General features: G+C 34.5%; 1 protein-coding gene across 1 annotated transcript in view; it reads right to left on the bottom strand.

Moving 5' to 3' along the window:
- The window catches only part of cdh22 (cadherin 22), a 166,373-nt gene that overhangs the window by 24,258 nt on the left and 123,823 nt on the right, over nucleotides 1-18,292 (bottom strand). Inside the window, exon 10 of the mRNA XM_088937318.1 lies at nucleotides 1,453-1,704. Coding sequence (XP_088793444.1) covers nucleotides 1,453-1,704 — 252 coding nt within the window. The remainder of the gene's footprint in view (nucleotides 1-1,452; nucleotides 1,705-18,292) is intronic.

The raw sequence follows: 18,292 nt of genomic DNA, 5'->3' as shown, positions 1-18,292 counted from the left end.
GCTTTCCTTTTCGCAACACAAGAATATTCATAGAATAAAAAAAACTGCTGTAAAGACAGTAAAAGAAAAACGTGGAGAAAAAGGCAAAGGAAACTCCTGAAACTTTGAAGAATTGTAACCTTTTCTTTCCGTACAGGTACAGGTATGGGCTCTCTGAAATGTCCTATTTAAAGTCATGTGTGCTAGGTGATGTACTGTAAATGTTGATGCAGCTACTGTATCTGGGCAGCAGCATAAAAGGGCATTCAAACATCTGCTGTAGCAAAACAGTGCAATGAGTGTAATGTGCCGTGGCTGATAGCAATATTTTCTACAACAAAAGCCTGTGTTTTATTTTTATGAAAACAGAGATTCAGGAGCAAACTCGGTGGCAGAGGTAGAATAAATGATTTATTACCTTATGTGTTATCTGTGCTTGTTTAAGCCTGTTTCAGAGTGTGATTCAGATGTACCTCAACAAAGTGGCTTCCACTGAAGCATTTACAGAGGCAAATCTGATCGTTTAGCCAACTTTAAAACAGGCAAAAAATAGTAGGTAAGATTGTCTCATTTGTGCTTCTTTATTCTTGAAAGCTGGATTCTTGCTGGCTTTACAGATATCTTTTAGTTACTAATCTAAGTCTGTATAAATCAAGGCTTTTGACTTCTTATGCAAATAATACATTCAATTAAGTATTCAATTAAGATCAAAGAAGGCTCATAGATCCTTAAGCTGCCCTTCTCTATCATACTGTAGTTAATATGGATTATATACCACAAGTATTGTCATTTCAAGAAAAACATATTTTGGGATTGCTTTCTTCCTTTCTCAGACTGTGAACAGTCCATTTCGATTCAGATTTTGATACTTATACTGGGCAAACTTTAATTTTCTATAACTTAGTGATTTTATCCTAAATCATATTTGCTGTATTTTTGCTTCACTGCACAATTTGTACTGCATTAAATTGTATATTGCAGTTTTTTAGATCATTCTATTCTTTAGCTTATGCTAGATACCTTCTTTGCTTCACAATTCTCAATTACAGTAGCTAATATGTTGTTTTGTTTGTGGTCTTTATAACATCTATTTAGACCTGCCATGTTTGCGTAGAGAAAATATGTATACTGTACATTTCAGGCAAGCATCATAGTCATTTGTTTGCATTGATTCCCACTGTTCTAAACTGAACGCAGCAAACGTAATGGAGCTACCCAATCTTCCCATTCATGTGATATGAAGTCTTGGCATACTGTAAGTACTGTATCCTGATTCATTAAGAGCATATGTGTCAAGTCCTGTATGACAGTGCACTGTCACCTGCAGTGATTAGTGCCGTTTAGGGACAGTATGTTCGATGTGCTTGGTATGGAATGGGATTAAAAATACCACCATGTGGTGCTGTTAGAAAACATTCAGAAACAGGATAGCGCAAAGGACATAACTCAATCAGATAATTGCAGATATCTTACCAATTAGAATTAGCATGCACACCAAGAGTGCGATGAGCGCTCCAGGGCTCAGGGCAGCTGACATGACATAGGCTGTGGAGTTGCAGGACTGGATGGTGCCATCTGTGTCACAGCCACACACTCGGATGGTCAAGGTGCCCGTGCTGCTGAGGGCTGGAGGCCCACTATCCACTACTAGGATGGGGAGCAAGTAGACATTCTGCTCTCGCCTATTGAAGCCAGTGCGCTGGGTCCTGATGCCAGCTGTGTTGTCTGGGAAACAAGAGAGAGTAACAATCCCATAACACCTATGCATTCTCTGGAGGTGATCAATCCTTTTCGTTCAAATGTTTACCTCAGTAAATATAAATGTTAATTTTGAAATGTCATTTTTGGAATGCTCCTGTCTTTTCATGTTAAATCATACAGTATCTACATTGTCATATATACTAGATATTCGTATGCATTGCTTTACTTTTACCATGGCTGTAGTATAATTTACTGTGCTTTGCCTGGTAATACCTCAGTCAGCATTTAGAAGGGAATTGCCTAAATCTTTGTCATCAGATCAGGAGAAAATAAATCAGAACCTATTCAGTCAATCTATATTAATGTAACACAGCATTGATTTATGGTGATCACCATTGCACAGAAGAATCTCTTACCTGACCAAAGGATTTTCTATATTTATTTAATCATACACCTACAAGCCTGGGGGGCTTTTTAAATAACCAGCAGCTTAATTTCTAGATACTTAAGTGCTCTGGTAGGATAAAAACTAATTACTGTATGAAGGTCTCACTCAAGGAATGGATCCGTCTAATATATATAATCAATAACACACGCTTGTGAAAACCCAGTCCTTCAAATGAGCATTGTGATTTAAAGCCAAACCACAGATCATCAGAAACAGCAGCCAGGGTGCCCTGCAGAGAGCGATTCACAACTACTTGGTATTTTACACCAAAATCCTATACGCTGATATGTGCTACAGCTGGTGAAAGGAATTTATTATTGCAGTGGCCTTGCATTTGATTATTGACCAAGGACTTTTCATATTCTTTTTCCACAAGACAACAAAACACCTTACAATGTTATGCTATTGGTTTGTAAGCATTTCATGATCACATGTCTTTTAAATTCAGGGAAAAATATGATGAGTTTATAATATTATAAATGGGTCTTATTTTTCGTACCACTGCCAAAATCTGCTTTCATGTAAATTGTAAGTGGCTTACAGGAAAATATGTATATAAAATATTTTTTTATATGTATATAAAAATTACTTCATAGACCATTGCTTTGGTATATTGTGATTTTCTGATATGGTTCCCACTCAGGAATCTTATTAATTAAATATTAATCAGAATCTTCTCAAACTTAAATACAGGTATATGAGACCTAACCACTAATGTCACCCAACCTAAATGATATCCTGATGCCTGTTTTTGATATGCTCTGTGCGAAAAATACATTAAATGGACTACTTTTGCGGAATATTTACAAAACATTTAAATTAATGCCACAGCATTTATAGATGCACGTCACTTCAGGAGCAATTATAAAGACATCACCATCTGTGGAGCAAGTGAAATATTTTTTCAATTCAGGATCTTTGGTACTGTACCTATTCGAATAGACCGTCTATTCTTACACCATCTCAATATTAAATACAGAATATTTTGAAATTTACTGCACTGTACCTGCATTTCTTTCTACACACCTAAAATTGACTTAAAGTATGTCTTATAGATCCTAAAACGTATAAGGTGTACCAAAAAAAATACAAAAGAATTATGCTTTTTTTCACAGTGTTATTTTGCACACTGCAGTTCAACCTCTCAATCTTTTTATGATACATAAAAACTATGTACCATATAACTTTTTATGGCTCATAACTCAAGACATTTCCTCATGACACTAAATCAGATTTTTTCTTTATTACTGTAATAATATAATATATTAATCATACAGTAATATTAAGGAGTTTATATTATTGTTATTGGGTTAATTATTAGCTGCACATTTTCAGAAATTAAGGGGGGTTAGAAAGGAGGATTAAGGGGGTTGTTTTGACTATAATTCAAAAATGATTAAAAGTAATATATACTTTGTATGCTTTTGGATCTATAGTAATCACCAAGAACTGCCCCGTGTATGAATTTATGTATGCATTGTGTATGTGTGTGTGTCTGTGTGTCTCCCCTGTAGTTCAGGGTGTACCCTGCTTTGCTTCTGTTGCTTGCTAGGATAGGCTCTGGGTCCCCAAAGACCCTAAATTGGAAAAACAGAACAGAAAATGGAAGGATGGATGGAATATGAATATTTATTTTCTAAACATATAAAAAAGCCAGCCTATTTTTTATCACCAGGTGCAAAAGAGTTTATTTCAAATTGAAGGCCTTGAAGCTTCCCTTCCTTTCATTAAAAATACTTTTTTAACTTCCATTAATTTCAAAGCTCAATATTGTGTACGAAGTAAACTATTTATTGTTGAAGATGATGCATTAGCTCAGCTGATTGAAGCCGACATAATGATCTTGGAGAAACATACGCCTGCAAGCAACTAACCGTTCTCTCTGAAAACTGCCACAATGCTTGCTGACCTAGCTCATCTTTGTAAATGACACTGTCAGTTTTTTCTTAAAGTGAATCTGATCGTATTCATACAAAGAAGCTTAATAAAAGAAAAGGGGGGAAAATATCCCAAATATGAAAAACAGGGCCACATTCAATGCATACATAAATTAATACATAAACTGCAAAGAAGGTGTTTTGACAAATAGAGAACAAATTGTAGTTACAGTTGATGGAAACCCATATTAAGAACCACATATTTTATCGCACACGGCATATATCACTGTCAGATGTGCAGCCACTTTTTAGAAACATGTATTCATCATATTCCAGTGGTGTTTAAGTTCATGTGAATTAAATGAGCTCCAGTGAGTGGCAGAGCAGATCAAGAGTTTATTTAAGCAACTCTCCTACATAGACATATAGTATACTATATGAGCATTCTCTCCTTTTTTTCTCACCTTACTGTATATTAGTATATTTGTATACCTATACATTATATATAATTATTTTAGAGAGAATTGCTGCCCCCATGTAAAGTATTTCTTCATAGAATTCTTTTACATCTTTATGAGACATAGACTGATTTATATTAGGTACACTGATTTACTCCAAATAAATTATTTATTGCTATTTTCCTTTAACAAGATTAGACAAGTTACATTCCACCATTTGTATACCATTTGGCTTATGTAGCCCATTTCATAGTTAGCAGCTAATTCATTCAAGGATCTCATCCAAACATTCCTTGAATCCAGGGTATCAGCTTTTAACTATGTACTGTATATTTTATTTCCTTTTTGTGTGAACATGAACATCTAAGTCTGAAGTAGCCTCTTTTAGTTCAGTGTTTCCCATTTTGTATTTAGAGTTTGATTTTGCTACAGTATGTACAGTACAGGTACTGTACTTGCAAAATCCAGCACTTGTATACCAGGAGGTGAGAAGTCTTGGCTTTTATTGACGTTTGCTACAACTTTTATTTACATAATTTGTACATTTGACATATCTACTAATTATAACAGTTTAGATCATTGACAAAAATTTGTAAGAACCTTGGTCCTACTATAGATCCTTGTGGTACACCACTGATTACATCAAAACAATCTGAACAGTCATTATCACACTACTTGCTTATGTATTCACTATAATAATTACTTATTCACTTTTTTAACTAAAGAAAAGTAGACTAAACAATTAGGAATTTAACAATGCAATGGGAATTTAAATGTTATGGTTTGAAATTACTATGACTGTTGTAGTGGCAAGGGATATTAATATATTAATATACAGTTAGTATTAAGTGTTTTTTGAGATTTCTAATATTTGGTCTATTATGTAAAAGCAGAGGAATGCAGCTGAAGAGGCCCATCTGACATCGTAAAGTTGTGTCAATGCCAAAAGTTCCATCTGTAGTCTCCCTCTGCCAAGACCATGGGTCAGAGGTCACTGTCCATCACTCAGATGACAATCCACTATTCAGGGACCTACAGGATGTGTACCAGGACTTTATCTGGAAACATCCAAACCAATTGTCTACTATGATGTCGCAACTAACAGGTCAGCACCAAATTCATTTTCATTGATAAACTCATTCCTCATTGTCTCTATCCAACCTGCATTGAACTGCTCTGTGACTTCTCACATCCCCTACACATTGTGATTCTGATTCAGGCAATCGATTTGTGAACTGAAAAGGGGTTTATGTACAAAGTTGTTCAAACAAATGTTTGTCACTGATATATAATCAACATACTGTATTAAATAACTAACACTAAGTAACTAACAGTCAGGATAATCTACTGGCTTTTTACACCCAGTTCAATCACACAATGTATTGTAAAGTAGATATCTGATGAATATTAATTAAAAATATGTTTAATAGCTGATATGTTCCCAGTACAAATGGTAATGCACAATAGTGTGAAATACTTCCGGGGCAGCTTCGAATCGATTGTGGTGCTTCTCATTTGGCTTATGGTGGCAGCTACTAATAAAAAGTTTCCTGAATTTTAGACATTATTTCATAGTGTTTCATACAGACACTAATCAGCCTTTGAACCATGCAGTCCTTCATGCCACCTCAAGCTTTATGATATTTTTTGGCTGCTTGGGAACACAAAAAAATTGATTTTTCTTAGTGGCATTTATTAATTCTACAATTTAAAGATTTATTTTTATTTTTAAAGGATCAATTTTCTAACTAAACAAGGAAATGCCTCCTTCATAGCATGTCGTTTTTAATCATGCATGAGCCCAATACATAGCCAAACAATATATATATATTTCACAATGAGCCACACACCTTAAAGAATCCCATGAAATAATATCCACAGATATCAATACTATACCTCAGCTACAGTATATACTGTATATTAAAATATTAGCATTGTTCTTGCAGACTATCTTCATATTACTGTCATTACTTACACCCCTGTATTGCAAGTGGTCATTAAAATTATATTAAATGTTTCAAAAGGTGCATACTGTACCTCAATGTCAAATTGAAATATTAAGAATTTATATATCGATTTAAATATAGTGCAGCTCTATACAGTATAATATATTTGCAGGTCCAATGCATCTTACAGTGTGTGACAAAGTAATTCAAATCCACTACTCCAAACTTTTATTTTAATCTGGCCTCTTCTTTTGATTTTTTATATACAGTATTTACTTTTAAATACAAGATGTTTTTAAAGCCACTGTTTTTAAAATCAAAATCTAAAATAAAATACTTTGTTTTCTAATCAGCATCTGTTGAATACATACAGTAATTACTAAGAAGTCTGAATATGTAATTAAAATGATAATTCTATTAGTGTTATACAGTATTGTGACAAATCTCACAATGTCTTTGTAGTTCTGGTATCAATGTGGTAACAACATTCTGTGTCAACAATGTACTGATTGTATTTAAAGGGTAAGAGAAATGTTATTTTCATATTACGGGGTTAGAAATAATCAATATTGATGAATTTCAAACCACAATACATACTGTAGCACACAGTAAAGTGTAAAACCTCTGATTTACATAGAAGAAATTTCCAGACATACACAACGCCATGCTCTACAATTCAGAATTAGGCAGCAAAACATCTGGTGATGTGTGTCCCCATGACATTGTAAACAAGCAGGTTTGTGAAACTGTCTTTTAATCCAATAGAAATATTGATTTTGATTTTGAGACAGTTTTGCCAACAAATACTACTTATTTGTTAACTCTGCATAGAGATCACATTGGAAACTTTCTGCTGTGAAATGTCTGCTGCACAACTTGTATTTTCTTCACAAGTACATCACATTACATGAGTCATTACAGAGACCACTGAACAGTAAGGGTCACATTATGTTGCAATTTGTGGAAACTCAAATGCGAACAACATGGTGACTTACAGTACTTTCAGAAAGTTCACGGTTTTGTGCTCAATTTAAAATTTTTAATTCATGTCACACCCGAAGAAGGCTCCACAGCAAACGTTGTGTTTCTTTTCTTCTCTTTTCAGCATGCAATAAACCTTTACTTGTTCCTTTGCAGCCTATGCATACTGACGCAGCTACCTACTTGAACTACCGTGTTACAAGTGTTCAAGTGTTACACGCATTTATAATATATGGGAAATACAAGCCTTCTGAAAATGTATCTCACATTTGACTTCCCACACAATTACACGGAAAGTATTGTCACTCAGTGCTGAAGATATTGAGAAATAGTGCTCTGATTTCTGTGTGACCCAAGTGGGCCAACTACTTCATGAATGAATCTTTTTCCAACAGACTCCCATATTTCTTATGTTATGAAGTTAGTCCCTGCATAACACAGAAATACAAGCTAGCAGATATTGCTCTGTTTGTATCTGCTGTGTTTAATGTATAGTATATCAATATTATGTCATCAATAATTAATTTTAATATAGTATGTACTGTATGATACTTGTAAAGATGTTAGGTAAAAAAATGAAAGATAGATCTGTCTACTTTTGAAATTAATGTTCTCTTTTTTATCCAGTCTTTTATAAGCTTCAGTCAAACTTCAGTGCCCTCTAGCCTGTATTTATTCTAGACTGAACATACTTTATTTACTCTAGTCTTCTCCTTTAAAAACAGATAGAAATGTTTTCTTAGGGAATGCAGCATGTCTGTACCTTCAAATAATCATGTGTCAAATCTCTAGAAGCAAAGATGCAATACGAACCTTGATGGCGCAAGAAGAAAAGGGACATATTGGGCCGACAAGTCGACATATATGCATTCAAAACCCCCCAAAAATCCTAAGTTTTGATTGAGATGCAGAAGGTAAATTCCGAGTCACCCATAAGCTGAAGGCTACACATTGACACGTCAAGGTAAATACAGAGAGTCAGGCTTCTTGGAATGACATTTCTCCGGCTCGCGCTCTGACATTTTCTTCGTGTCAGATCAATCTTGATTCACCCAGGTGTCGCTCTCAGTTATGTACATATCTCTAAAGACAGATCAGCAAGGGTATAATCCTGTTTGGCTTGATGGGGACAGTGCTTGGAAACAAAAGAAGGAATACGTGCCATTGTAAAATACCATTCTCCCATCAGCCGGCCTATCCATGTGTCACTTTAGTGTCAAGACGGTATATTTTGTGTTTTTTTAAAGGTTTTTGCTTTGAACTTTACACTTCAGTTTTCTGAAATTATTTTTATATGTTTAATGAGAAAAATGCTCAAAAGGTAAGTGTATGTATGGAATCTAATAACAACTCTAGTGACAGATTATTCAAAAAAACTTTAGACATTTAAGTTTTTTATCTATTTTGCCCAGCTTCACTGACTTATAGGGTAGTTTCTACTAACCAGTAAGGGGATATAAAAAGATTATAGCCAAAAATACAGTCAAAAAGGTTGTTGTGGAACTCATTCATGCTGATGGATAACTAAAATGCAGGTTTCCGGGTACAATGTTTCCATGACTGCCATTTGAGGTTAGTTTCATGAATCTGGTGTCTGAAGCTGAGTTCCATGGCAACATAAGAAGAAAATAGATTTATTTTAGAAAAATAGCAACTAACTGACATCCAAGAAAGTGGGAGTCAAATGGGACCATGTGATGTGGTTGAATGAAACACAAATTGTGTTTTTGGACAGTCTCATGTTTGCAGTATGGCTAGCACACATAGATAAAGCTTCTGTTGAGCCATACCTTCTATGAGGATCAGAAATCGATCTGTTCTGCTAGAGTTGGTTTGCATTCTCTGTGCCCTAGTTAGAGCTGAAGCAAAGATGGATTCCAATTTATAGCACAATATTTAATGAAACATGCCTAATGTCTTTGGTAAAGAAACTCATGTCACTTTCTAAGGCAAAACCTCAATCAAGCTAAATAAACCAACAGCAAAGAGAAAAAAAAATCTAGGTTCTTTATTGGTTATCATAGCCTCCAGTACAACATTTATGAAATGACCTGAAGAAAGCAGATCAGAAGCACAGGCTTTGCAAACTGGAGGAGCTGAAGATATTTGGTATGGAGAAGTGGTTGAGTATCCTGAATGAAAAGTTCATAAAGAATTAAAAACCTATAAGATTCTTGTGCTTATCAGAGCCAACGGAATACTCACAAAATTTATGTTGTAGTTCATAAAAGACATTAATACATTTGGAAGTTACTTTATACCTGTATTTATTTTGACCTTAAATCCTAAGTGCTTAAATGCTTAAAACAACAATAGTAATAAACAGTAAACAATGTTTGATTTAGTTTTCATTCCCTCAGGATATGCTTTCCAGAAAGCTAAAAGATGCATACCACAGCAACACACTTTTGTGACCTTTTGATTAACCTGGGTGAGAGAGATGGAAAATGCCTGATGCATGATTAAATTTGGTATTCTACAGGCAGAGACCATCCAAAGCTATTTGAAAACATTCTTACTGCGTGTTCAAGAAAGCATGACTGGAACGAACAGAGCCACTAATCCAAGTGTTTGCCTGAGAGAGGAGAGTCTTAGTGTTTTTATTTAATTTATTTTGGAACAAAATATAGCAGATTATTATCAGAATGAATTTCAGAATATAGCTCAAATAACTTGCTTCTGCACACCTCTCTTCTCATTCTTTTAAAGACCTCCTGAGATTAAAGAAACAGATGTAATTGAGATAGCATGCCTGAATCTGTCAATTTGCACCTGTAGGGACTGATCTGTCATTTGGTCCCAATACAGTGCCATATGCATAGGGAATATAGAGGGCTATTTTTATTCAAAACATCAGCAACAGTGTTCTTTTGTAAGTAAAGTAGAAAATAGAACTTTACTTTTCAAACTCCAGGCATGTTAAAATTAGCAACCCTTTAAGCAACAGAACTATGCCTGTGTTCTATAAATGTGAAATAAATACCAGCTTTCTGCATGTAAATGTATAGCTGTGCAATGTTGCAAGGGTCTATAATCCTTTCTTACTTGGCAAGAGAGAAGAATTCAGGCAGTTAATGAGTTCACCCAACCGTTGAGTTCTTCATGATCTTGGTCTACTGAATAATCTCAGTGACAAAAAAAGAAAAAATATCATAAATTCTTCATAAGTTTGAGTAGCCTTTAATCGCACAAGTAAAATATGTGGGCACTGCAGTATGGAAACCAGTGTGTTTATTTCAGTCGTTCTGTGTTTAGGTGCTGAGCTGTAGGACATTCTTTAGCTCAGTGTTTGAATGGTGGACTGCAGTACAGTATGTTCAAAAACTCGTTTGCATGATACTCGACTACAATGTGTTAAACTCTCAGTGTTCGAGCATCAGGCTGCTTCACATTCAGTGTTAGAATGTTGAACTGCAAAGCATTCAACGTAGGTACTACTATGTTTTTACGTACTGCAACGGCTTAGTAGAACATTGGGCTGATGTGTGCTCAGTTTCTACTGTATTTCTCAGTAGTAACCTGTTGTGTTTGATAGCTCAGTGCTGGGAATCATTAAGCTCTTCTTTCAAGGCAGAAGGGACTCTTTTTATGGCAGGGAAATAATGTTTGAGAATTTCAACCCATGACATTTCAAAGACATTTGACTGTGCCTCTTTTCCTAATGAACTGTGATTGTGGAGCACTGTAGAACCTGATCCATTCCCTGAAGGCTTAAATGAACTCTCACCTTCTACTATGTTTTTACAGAAAATACTGACTAGGTCAATGGAAACAAAATAAGGAACAAAACCATGACCTTTAATGTAAATGTGATTCATTATTTACTGTTCTTGAGCCTAATTTTTAATTTCTTTTTAGAGAAGTTCTGATGCATCTGGTTCCTGTATAAAATATGAAGTAATAAAGACTCTCTCTAATAATAAAATAAATATGATAGCTAATATGTATACCATGCTTACATATTTATTAATTTCATGTATCAAATTGTATGTTAAATAATACATTAATATAAATAATTACTGTAGTAGTTAAATTATAAATGGAATCACCATTTGAATCAAAAGTGTAATTGTTTGAAATAATTGAATACGATTTATAAATTTACTATTTGTAATTTAATGTCAAACTATATTTGATTATTAGTTATTTGTAATGAATTAAACATACAGGTTGTGAGGATAAAAAGTATGTTTATGATGTGAGAGTGAAAAGCAGAGCCAACAAATGTTTTTGGAAGGATGAACCTTGGTAGTATAGAGCTAGCCAATATGAAAATCTTGCCATAGGGATAGTAAAAGATAACAACTTTTACCACTCAATGGAACAAACGACCAACAATCTCCAGGATACTTAAACAGAGTAAGAGATTTAAACATTCCTTTAACAGAAAGCACATCCCTTTAATAATCCTCAATGCATGAAGAGGTAAACTGAAAGCTAATTATTGTTTAAAGCTAGCTATACAGCTCTGGAGCAGTTTGCAACCATGTTTATGGTCTTTGTAATGCCACTCATAATGCCAGGTGTAATGGAAAATGAAACTAATCGTCAATAAAACAACTACTAGGCAAGCTTCAGAGAAACCAACCAAAAGCCCTTTTCAGACAATGTATTGTTTTGCCAGATGACGGTCTATGTACAGTATGTCTATCCAGAATATGTTAAAGTATGTATGTATAGTGTTATAGTATGTTGCTTGTTCTCCAAACCATTTTCTGGCTCTCTGGTATGAGCGTGTATGTGTGCTGTGCCCCAAATCAGTACATGTTTCTGCTGGATTTTTAAACCCAGGTCATTCCACACAAGGCATTGTGTTACTGATATCTGATTAATTTTATTTTAAAATCTGTTCTTTTAAGTTTAATATCTGATAAGTCCTCAATACAAGTGGTGATGCAGAACAGCATGAGCTGGACAGCTGCTAATTGATTGTGGTGCATCTTGTATTTCTTGTTGGTGTTTTACTACTGTTTAGCAAGCATTCATTTAAATTGTATTAAATACATGTTTTGAGCGGTACATACTGTACCTCAAATTGCAATATTAACAATTAAAATATATCAATCTAAATAGTGTGCAGACTTGTATCATCTACAGTGCAACTTACAATACATGACCAACAAAGTCATTCATACCACTACTCAAAACCTATTTTAATCTGGCATCTTTTTTTGTTTTTGTGTGTGTTTATTTGCTTTTAAATATATCTGAAATGATTAATTTACTAATTACTAATAATTCTATACACTCCATGTACTGTAATTACATGGAAAAAAATGGTATGGTATGTATTATACAGTATTGTCACATACTGTACGATATCTCATTTGGAGTTGTGGTAGCAAATTTGTCAAATTTGTGGTAGCAGATTTGTCAAATAACCAAAAGCAGCTGCAGTACTTTAAGGATTTTACTGCACCACCTGGCAGTTTTACAGGATAGTGCAGCTCTGCAGCAGATTATATGAAAAAATAAAACTCTATGACACAGTAAAACTGCTGTGCCTTCAGTCAGTACACTGACTGACACCATGCGCCTTATAGGTGACTGCATCTGCATTGTTACTGCATTCCAAGTCATTAATGAAGGACCCACATCGCTGACATAATTTTTGCCTAGTGTATGAATTTTATTATATACTGTATGCTTGAAAAGGCCTCTTTTTGCAGGCATATCATTAAGGCTATAGTCCAGTAGACTCTGTTTGCTGTGGCCCTCTATAGGGTGTAGAAATGGGCACATTAATTAATTGAATCTATTTGATGCACATCTTTTAGCCATTATGTTAATGCCTTGAGGGTATAAGGCAAAACATCCTTCATCCCAAAGAAGAGCTAAACTGTACCAGTATCTATAATACTTTTACAGTATGTCAGTGTTGTGACCCCTCAGACCTCAAAACAATAAATCAGAGCCCTGTAAAAAGAAAAGCTCTTTATCTTTATTTTTTGTAACTTATCGTGTCTTTTTTGACCAGTCAATTGTGAGCTGAACTGTACAGAACATTATCAAAGCATGTTCTTCTTGTATATAAAATTATCACTTCTGAAGGACTTTGTTAGGGAGAATACAACATTGCATGACTAATTTAAAAGTTCCTGTTTTGGAGAAGACCTCATGTCATTTAGCACCGTTATCAGAATGCATAACAAGATACATCATGGTTTAAAGTAAAGTCCACACAGAAAAGTCACTGTTACATTGGGATCATAGTGATCGCAAAAAATAAAAGATATATTCTTTTTTACTCTTAACATTTATTCCTAAGCAGGCTAATACAAAGAAAATCTAAATCTTTGCTAGTCTACAAGACACTGCATTAACAACTGTTACCACAGAGCTACTTACAGTAGCAGTACTTTGGTTTTACAGTATGACCCATCAGCAAAATGGAGCTCAAGACAGGTACAGTACAGGACTGACGTATAATGCACTGGTGATAAAGCATTGGCCTGACCATGGAACATAAACCCTACCTTTTTTTCCCACTGAACCACAACGTTTCTGTTCCCTTGTTATTTATTCTCGGCATGATTCTGCTGCTTGGATTCCTATTTTTTTTAGACAAATCAACTGCTCTTATGAGAAACATCTTCAGAAGAGGCTTAAGTGCTTGTAGTAGTATCACTCAATACCTTTGCTCCTGTTGTTAAAGTATGCTGGTGCTGCAGGGAATATTGAAATGACCAAACGTCTAACCTATTTCACATAGTGTTTTTCAAAGTCGGGTTACAGATAGGCCAGTGAAAGGATAAAACAAAAAGTGAACATTTTGAAGTCTTAAGTAACTTGAATAAAAACATTAGAAACAGAGAGATAATAGTGAGTCACAGACGACATGCCATAAAGGATTCTAGCCATGTATTGGAATTTTATGTTTTTGTTTTACATTGTACTGTATGACCTTTTGATGTGACCTCTCAATACAATTATGAGATGTTGATTTCAAAGCTGATTTTACCAGGTCAAAGCAGATATTAGGAATTCTAAAATCAATTCTTTGTGTTTCATTTGTTCAGTTGAAAACAGGGAGTTTCTTGGCTGTTTGGAGTGTCATGAAGGAGAGTTTGGTATTCAGTTAACTCCCAAAATTAATGCTCCATAGCATTTAAATCAAAAGTCAATAAAATGGAATCTCTAACAAACAATATCTGGAGGCAATGAAGTGCAGATGGATGGCAAAAAAGTTGTCTTGGTTACATATTGACTTTTAATTTTACATGCTACAGTGTCAACTGATACTGTATGTTAGTTGAATATTAAATTTTTACTTGCAATACTCAAGGAATTACCCTGTTATAGGGCATAAATAGTTTCATCCATCTGTTTTGTTTTATTGTTCACTTTCTCAAATTGACAATCGACCATAATTATGCAAGCTATCCTGGATTTGGACAAGAGGAAGTGTGTCATGGAAAGGCAATTGCAAGTCTATGGTGAAGTCAACAAGAGCTGTATCAGCTGCCATCAGACATGTGAGCTCAACAGTTTGCAGTGGCCAGAAAGAAGCATATGGCCCTACAATACATAATTCAGGTGATGAGCTTGTACTGCATGTTGTCACCGGCGTCCTTACCTAAATGTAAAACTTTGAATAGTATTTTACAACCCTAAGTTAGGGAGCATGAAAAAAATAATACAGCTCCTGATTCTAAATAATTTGTATGATGTCTGTATAAATCACACAGTGTCAAATAATAATTATTTTATATTACGTTTTTCACAAGTGTATCAGAGTGTTATATTTAAATATAAACTTAAAGGGCAAAATAATGCAAATAAAGTAGAACCTTAAGTAACAAGAAAGGTGAAAAATGGGTTTTGAAATATTAGATTTAGGTTCTCTTTTGGTCTTAGGGAGAAAGCTCCAGCAATTGAATTTGTAACATTAGAATGTCTGCAAATCCTGACTCTGTGGAGTTGACTGTTAAGGAGCCATTATCAAAACCTTCATTTATTATACTTGTGGATACAGATTTTGTTATTTACAGACAGGGTACTGTATTTGCAAAATAACGATTTCAGAATCAAAAAGTTGAAGCTTAAGCTTTTATGTAAATACAATATTTAGTCTAATAAACTATTCTCTAATATTTTGGAAGAAATGTTAAGGAAGACAAAATTACAGCCTCTAGGAACTGGTTCTTCCCAAAATTATCAATTATCCATGAACAGCCTCTTAACTCTAACTCTAACTCTATAAAATTCCAAATATGTATTTGTATTTATATTATACTGAATATACAGTATATAATTGCTCACATCCCTCCAAGATCTCATCTTTCTGCAATTTATTACTACTGTACATGGTGCAGGTGGTATTGAAAAAAACAAGTCAGTCAATACTAAATACATGCATTCACCATTATTATCATCAGCAGCAAACTTTATTCATCTACAGGTATGCATGAATGATGGCTCCCACAAACATCTGTGCAGATATTTTCTTTCCACAACATACTGTACTGTATATTACTATGCCTATTGCTATTTGAATTGCATATACAGTATATATAAATAATTTCGAGTTAGAGTTATCAAAAAAGTGCATTTTTTCCTTTAGGGCACAGAAGCCACAAGAATTGTCATTAAAGCTCCCGTAGCTCCATGCTGAGTGATGTTTGTTAAAGACATTAAATGAAACAGTCAAAAACAAGTGGGGAGTTCATTAGGAGCTGTGGTTAACATAGAATCTGAATTAATAATATCTAAGATGACCAGAAGAACAATTGATCGCATTGCAAAATGAAGTCGGCAAGAAAGAGCTTAAAATAAGAAATTATTTCCTAGCCTGTGTAATGTCTTTACTGCAGACTCCCTTCCCGCAGACAAAAAGCAGCAAGATCTATTTACAGCACTTGCAAGCTCATTCACAGATGGGGTAGATGATGATGTACCAAGATACAGCTTTTCACTTTTGAAATTGGGAGACAGAAAGATAAAGAGAGAGATAGTCACAGATAGACAAGCTGATACACTAAGAGGCAGGGAGAAAGCTAGCAGTATTAGAGATGACAAGATAACATAAGTTAGAATGATCTTGCACTCCATTACAAACTCATTATCAACTATAAATCTGTCATTTGAATATATTTGAATTAATTTACTACTTTGTTTAGATTTTGTGAGAACTATTTCATGGAGATTTTTAGTGAAATTAGATCACTTGCTTCTTTTGCTATTTTTCCTTTATGGTTTGCTGATGAGTCACATGTATTAGGTAAAAAGACAACTGTGGAGCAAAGCATAGACAGAGATAGAGGGACTGACATGCAAATAATAAAACATATTTATCGATTAAAGGGCTATGCCTGCTTTTTGAAGGATTTCACTTTGAAATACAAAACTACATAAGGACAAGTAAAATATGGGGACATCTCTACTAAAAAAGTTTCCTCAGAGTAACAAAAATCAAACTGTCCTTATGAATATATACTGCATAGGATGCATTGTTCTGTTGAAAAAAATACTGTTATCCATAATCTGACAAACATACTGTATACAGATGACAAAATATAAAGCCCTACACTTTCTTTAGCAACAAATAGATTAGCAACTGCAAACATATCACTATCGAACACAAGTTTTGCCTTAAAAAAAGTTGCTTGAAGTTGCAGGCTTTGATGAATGTTTTGTGAATACAAGCCTGAATCTGAAAAACTGAAAGAAAACAAACAACTGCTACAGCATTATTCCATTAGCTATTTGGAAGCCGTGAAAACTCTTTTGTTAATAAGTCAGGCATTGCATTTATTCATCTCATCTGTCTCTTTAATTGCTTCTCCCTTTGCCATTTCCTTGTGAGCGGAGTAAAACAGACTGAAATTTAGTATACTTCTTTTCTTTTTGTCACCGCTGGCTTGTTTCACCATCTCCAAAGAGGCAGGCTGTTTTTTTTTTTTTTCTGGCATGGATGAACTATTCCAGAGGAGTTTTTTATAATAAGGTAAACAAAACGTTGGCAATATTCTGCCACAATGAAAAATGAGAAGAGCATTGGAATTACCTCATAATATTTGCCTTTTGGGGTTCTTTGTTAACTGTTATTACACGTGTTCTGAATTGCTTGCTTCTTTGCATTGTTTCTGCTAATCAACCCTTCAAATAAAAAATACATTTTAAATAAACTAAACTCCTTTTCAATACCAATTGCCTGGAAATGTACATTGCACTAAGCTTATGAGACCACAGTTCTCACGGGCTATGTGACTTCCATCGACCTATTCCAGAATTTGGAAAGAAGGAGTGTCTTTCCTCCATCCATCCATTCATTCACTTTCTAACTGCTCTTTCTCCCAAAGGCCACAAGGGAGCCGGAGCCTATCCTACTGCTTTCACTGAAAGGAAAATAAACATTGCTTCTCACTAAGAAAGCAAAATGTAGTTTTACTCTCTTGATCTGCATGTATAGCATCATCTTCCACCTCAAAATCATAATACGCAAATGCCATGGAACATGACTATAATGTGATTTGTAATGCATCTGAATTAATGTGTTAGGCACACATTATGTTCAACAAAGGGATGAAAAAATATAGGTTCACAAATTACATGTACAGTATGTATTCCTGAATACATATCTATTCCACACACATGTGTTCCTGAAGTTATGAATGTATTGTAATGACTGATTTTTAAGATGATAACGTCTTTTGGTGTATACAAAACGTATTGATTGTGGTAACCTTGGGAGCAAAAATGCTCTTGCAAGAAATGTTTGTGTATAATTTGAAGTTCATGATGCACAATTTTGTGTACAAATTGTTTGTGAGTTCTTTCAAGCAAGTTCTTTGATATTCCTAATAGAGGGTTGGTTTAGTTGCCTACAATATATATCACCTGCTCTAAATCCATAATAGTTTTACCTGAATTGTTACCTGATAGGTTATGTCTTTCATAGTG

The sequence above is a fragment of the Atractosteus spatula genome, chromosome 19 (genome assembly GCF_055471065.1).
Source record: "Atractosteus spatula isolate fAtrSpa1 chromosome 19, fAtrSpa1.hap1, whole genome shotgun sequence".
Classification (NCBI taxonomy): Eukaryota; Metazoa; Chordata; class Actinopteri; order Semionotiformes; family Lepisosteidae; genus Atractosteus; species Atractosteus spatula.
Note: the sequence above shows the minus strand (reverse complement) of the source record. Positions and strands in the feature narration are given on the sequence as shown.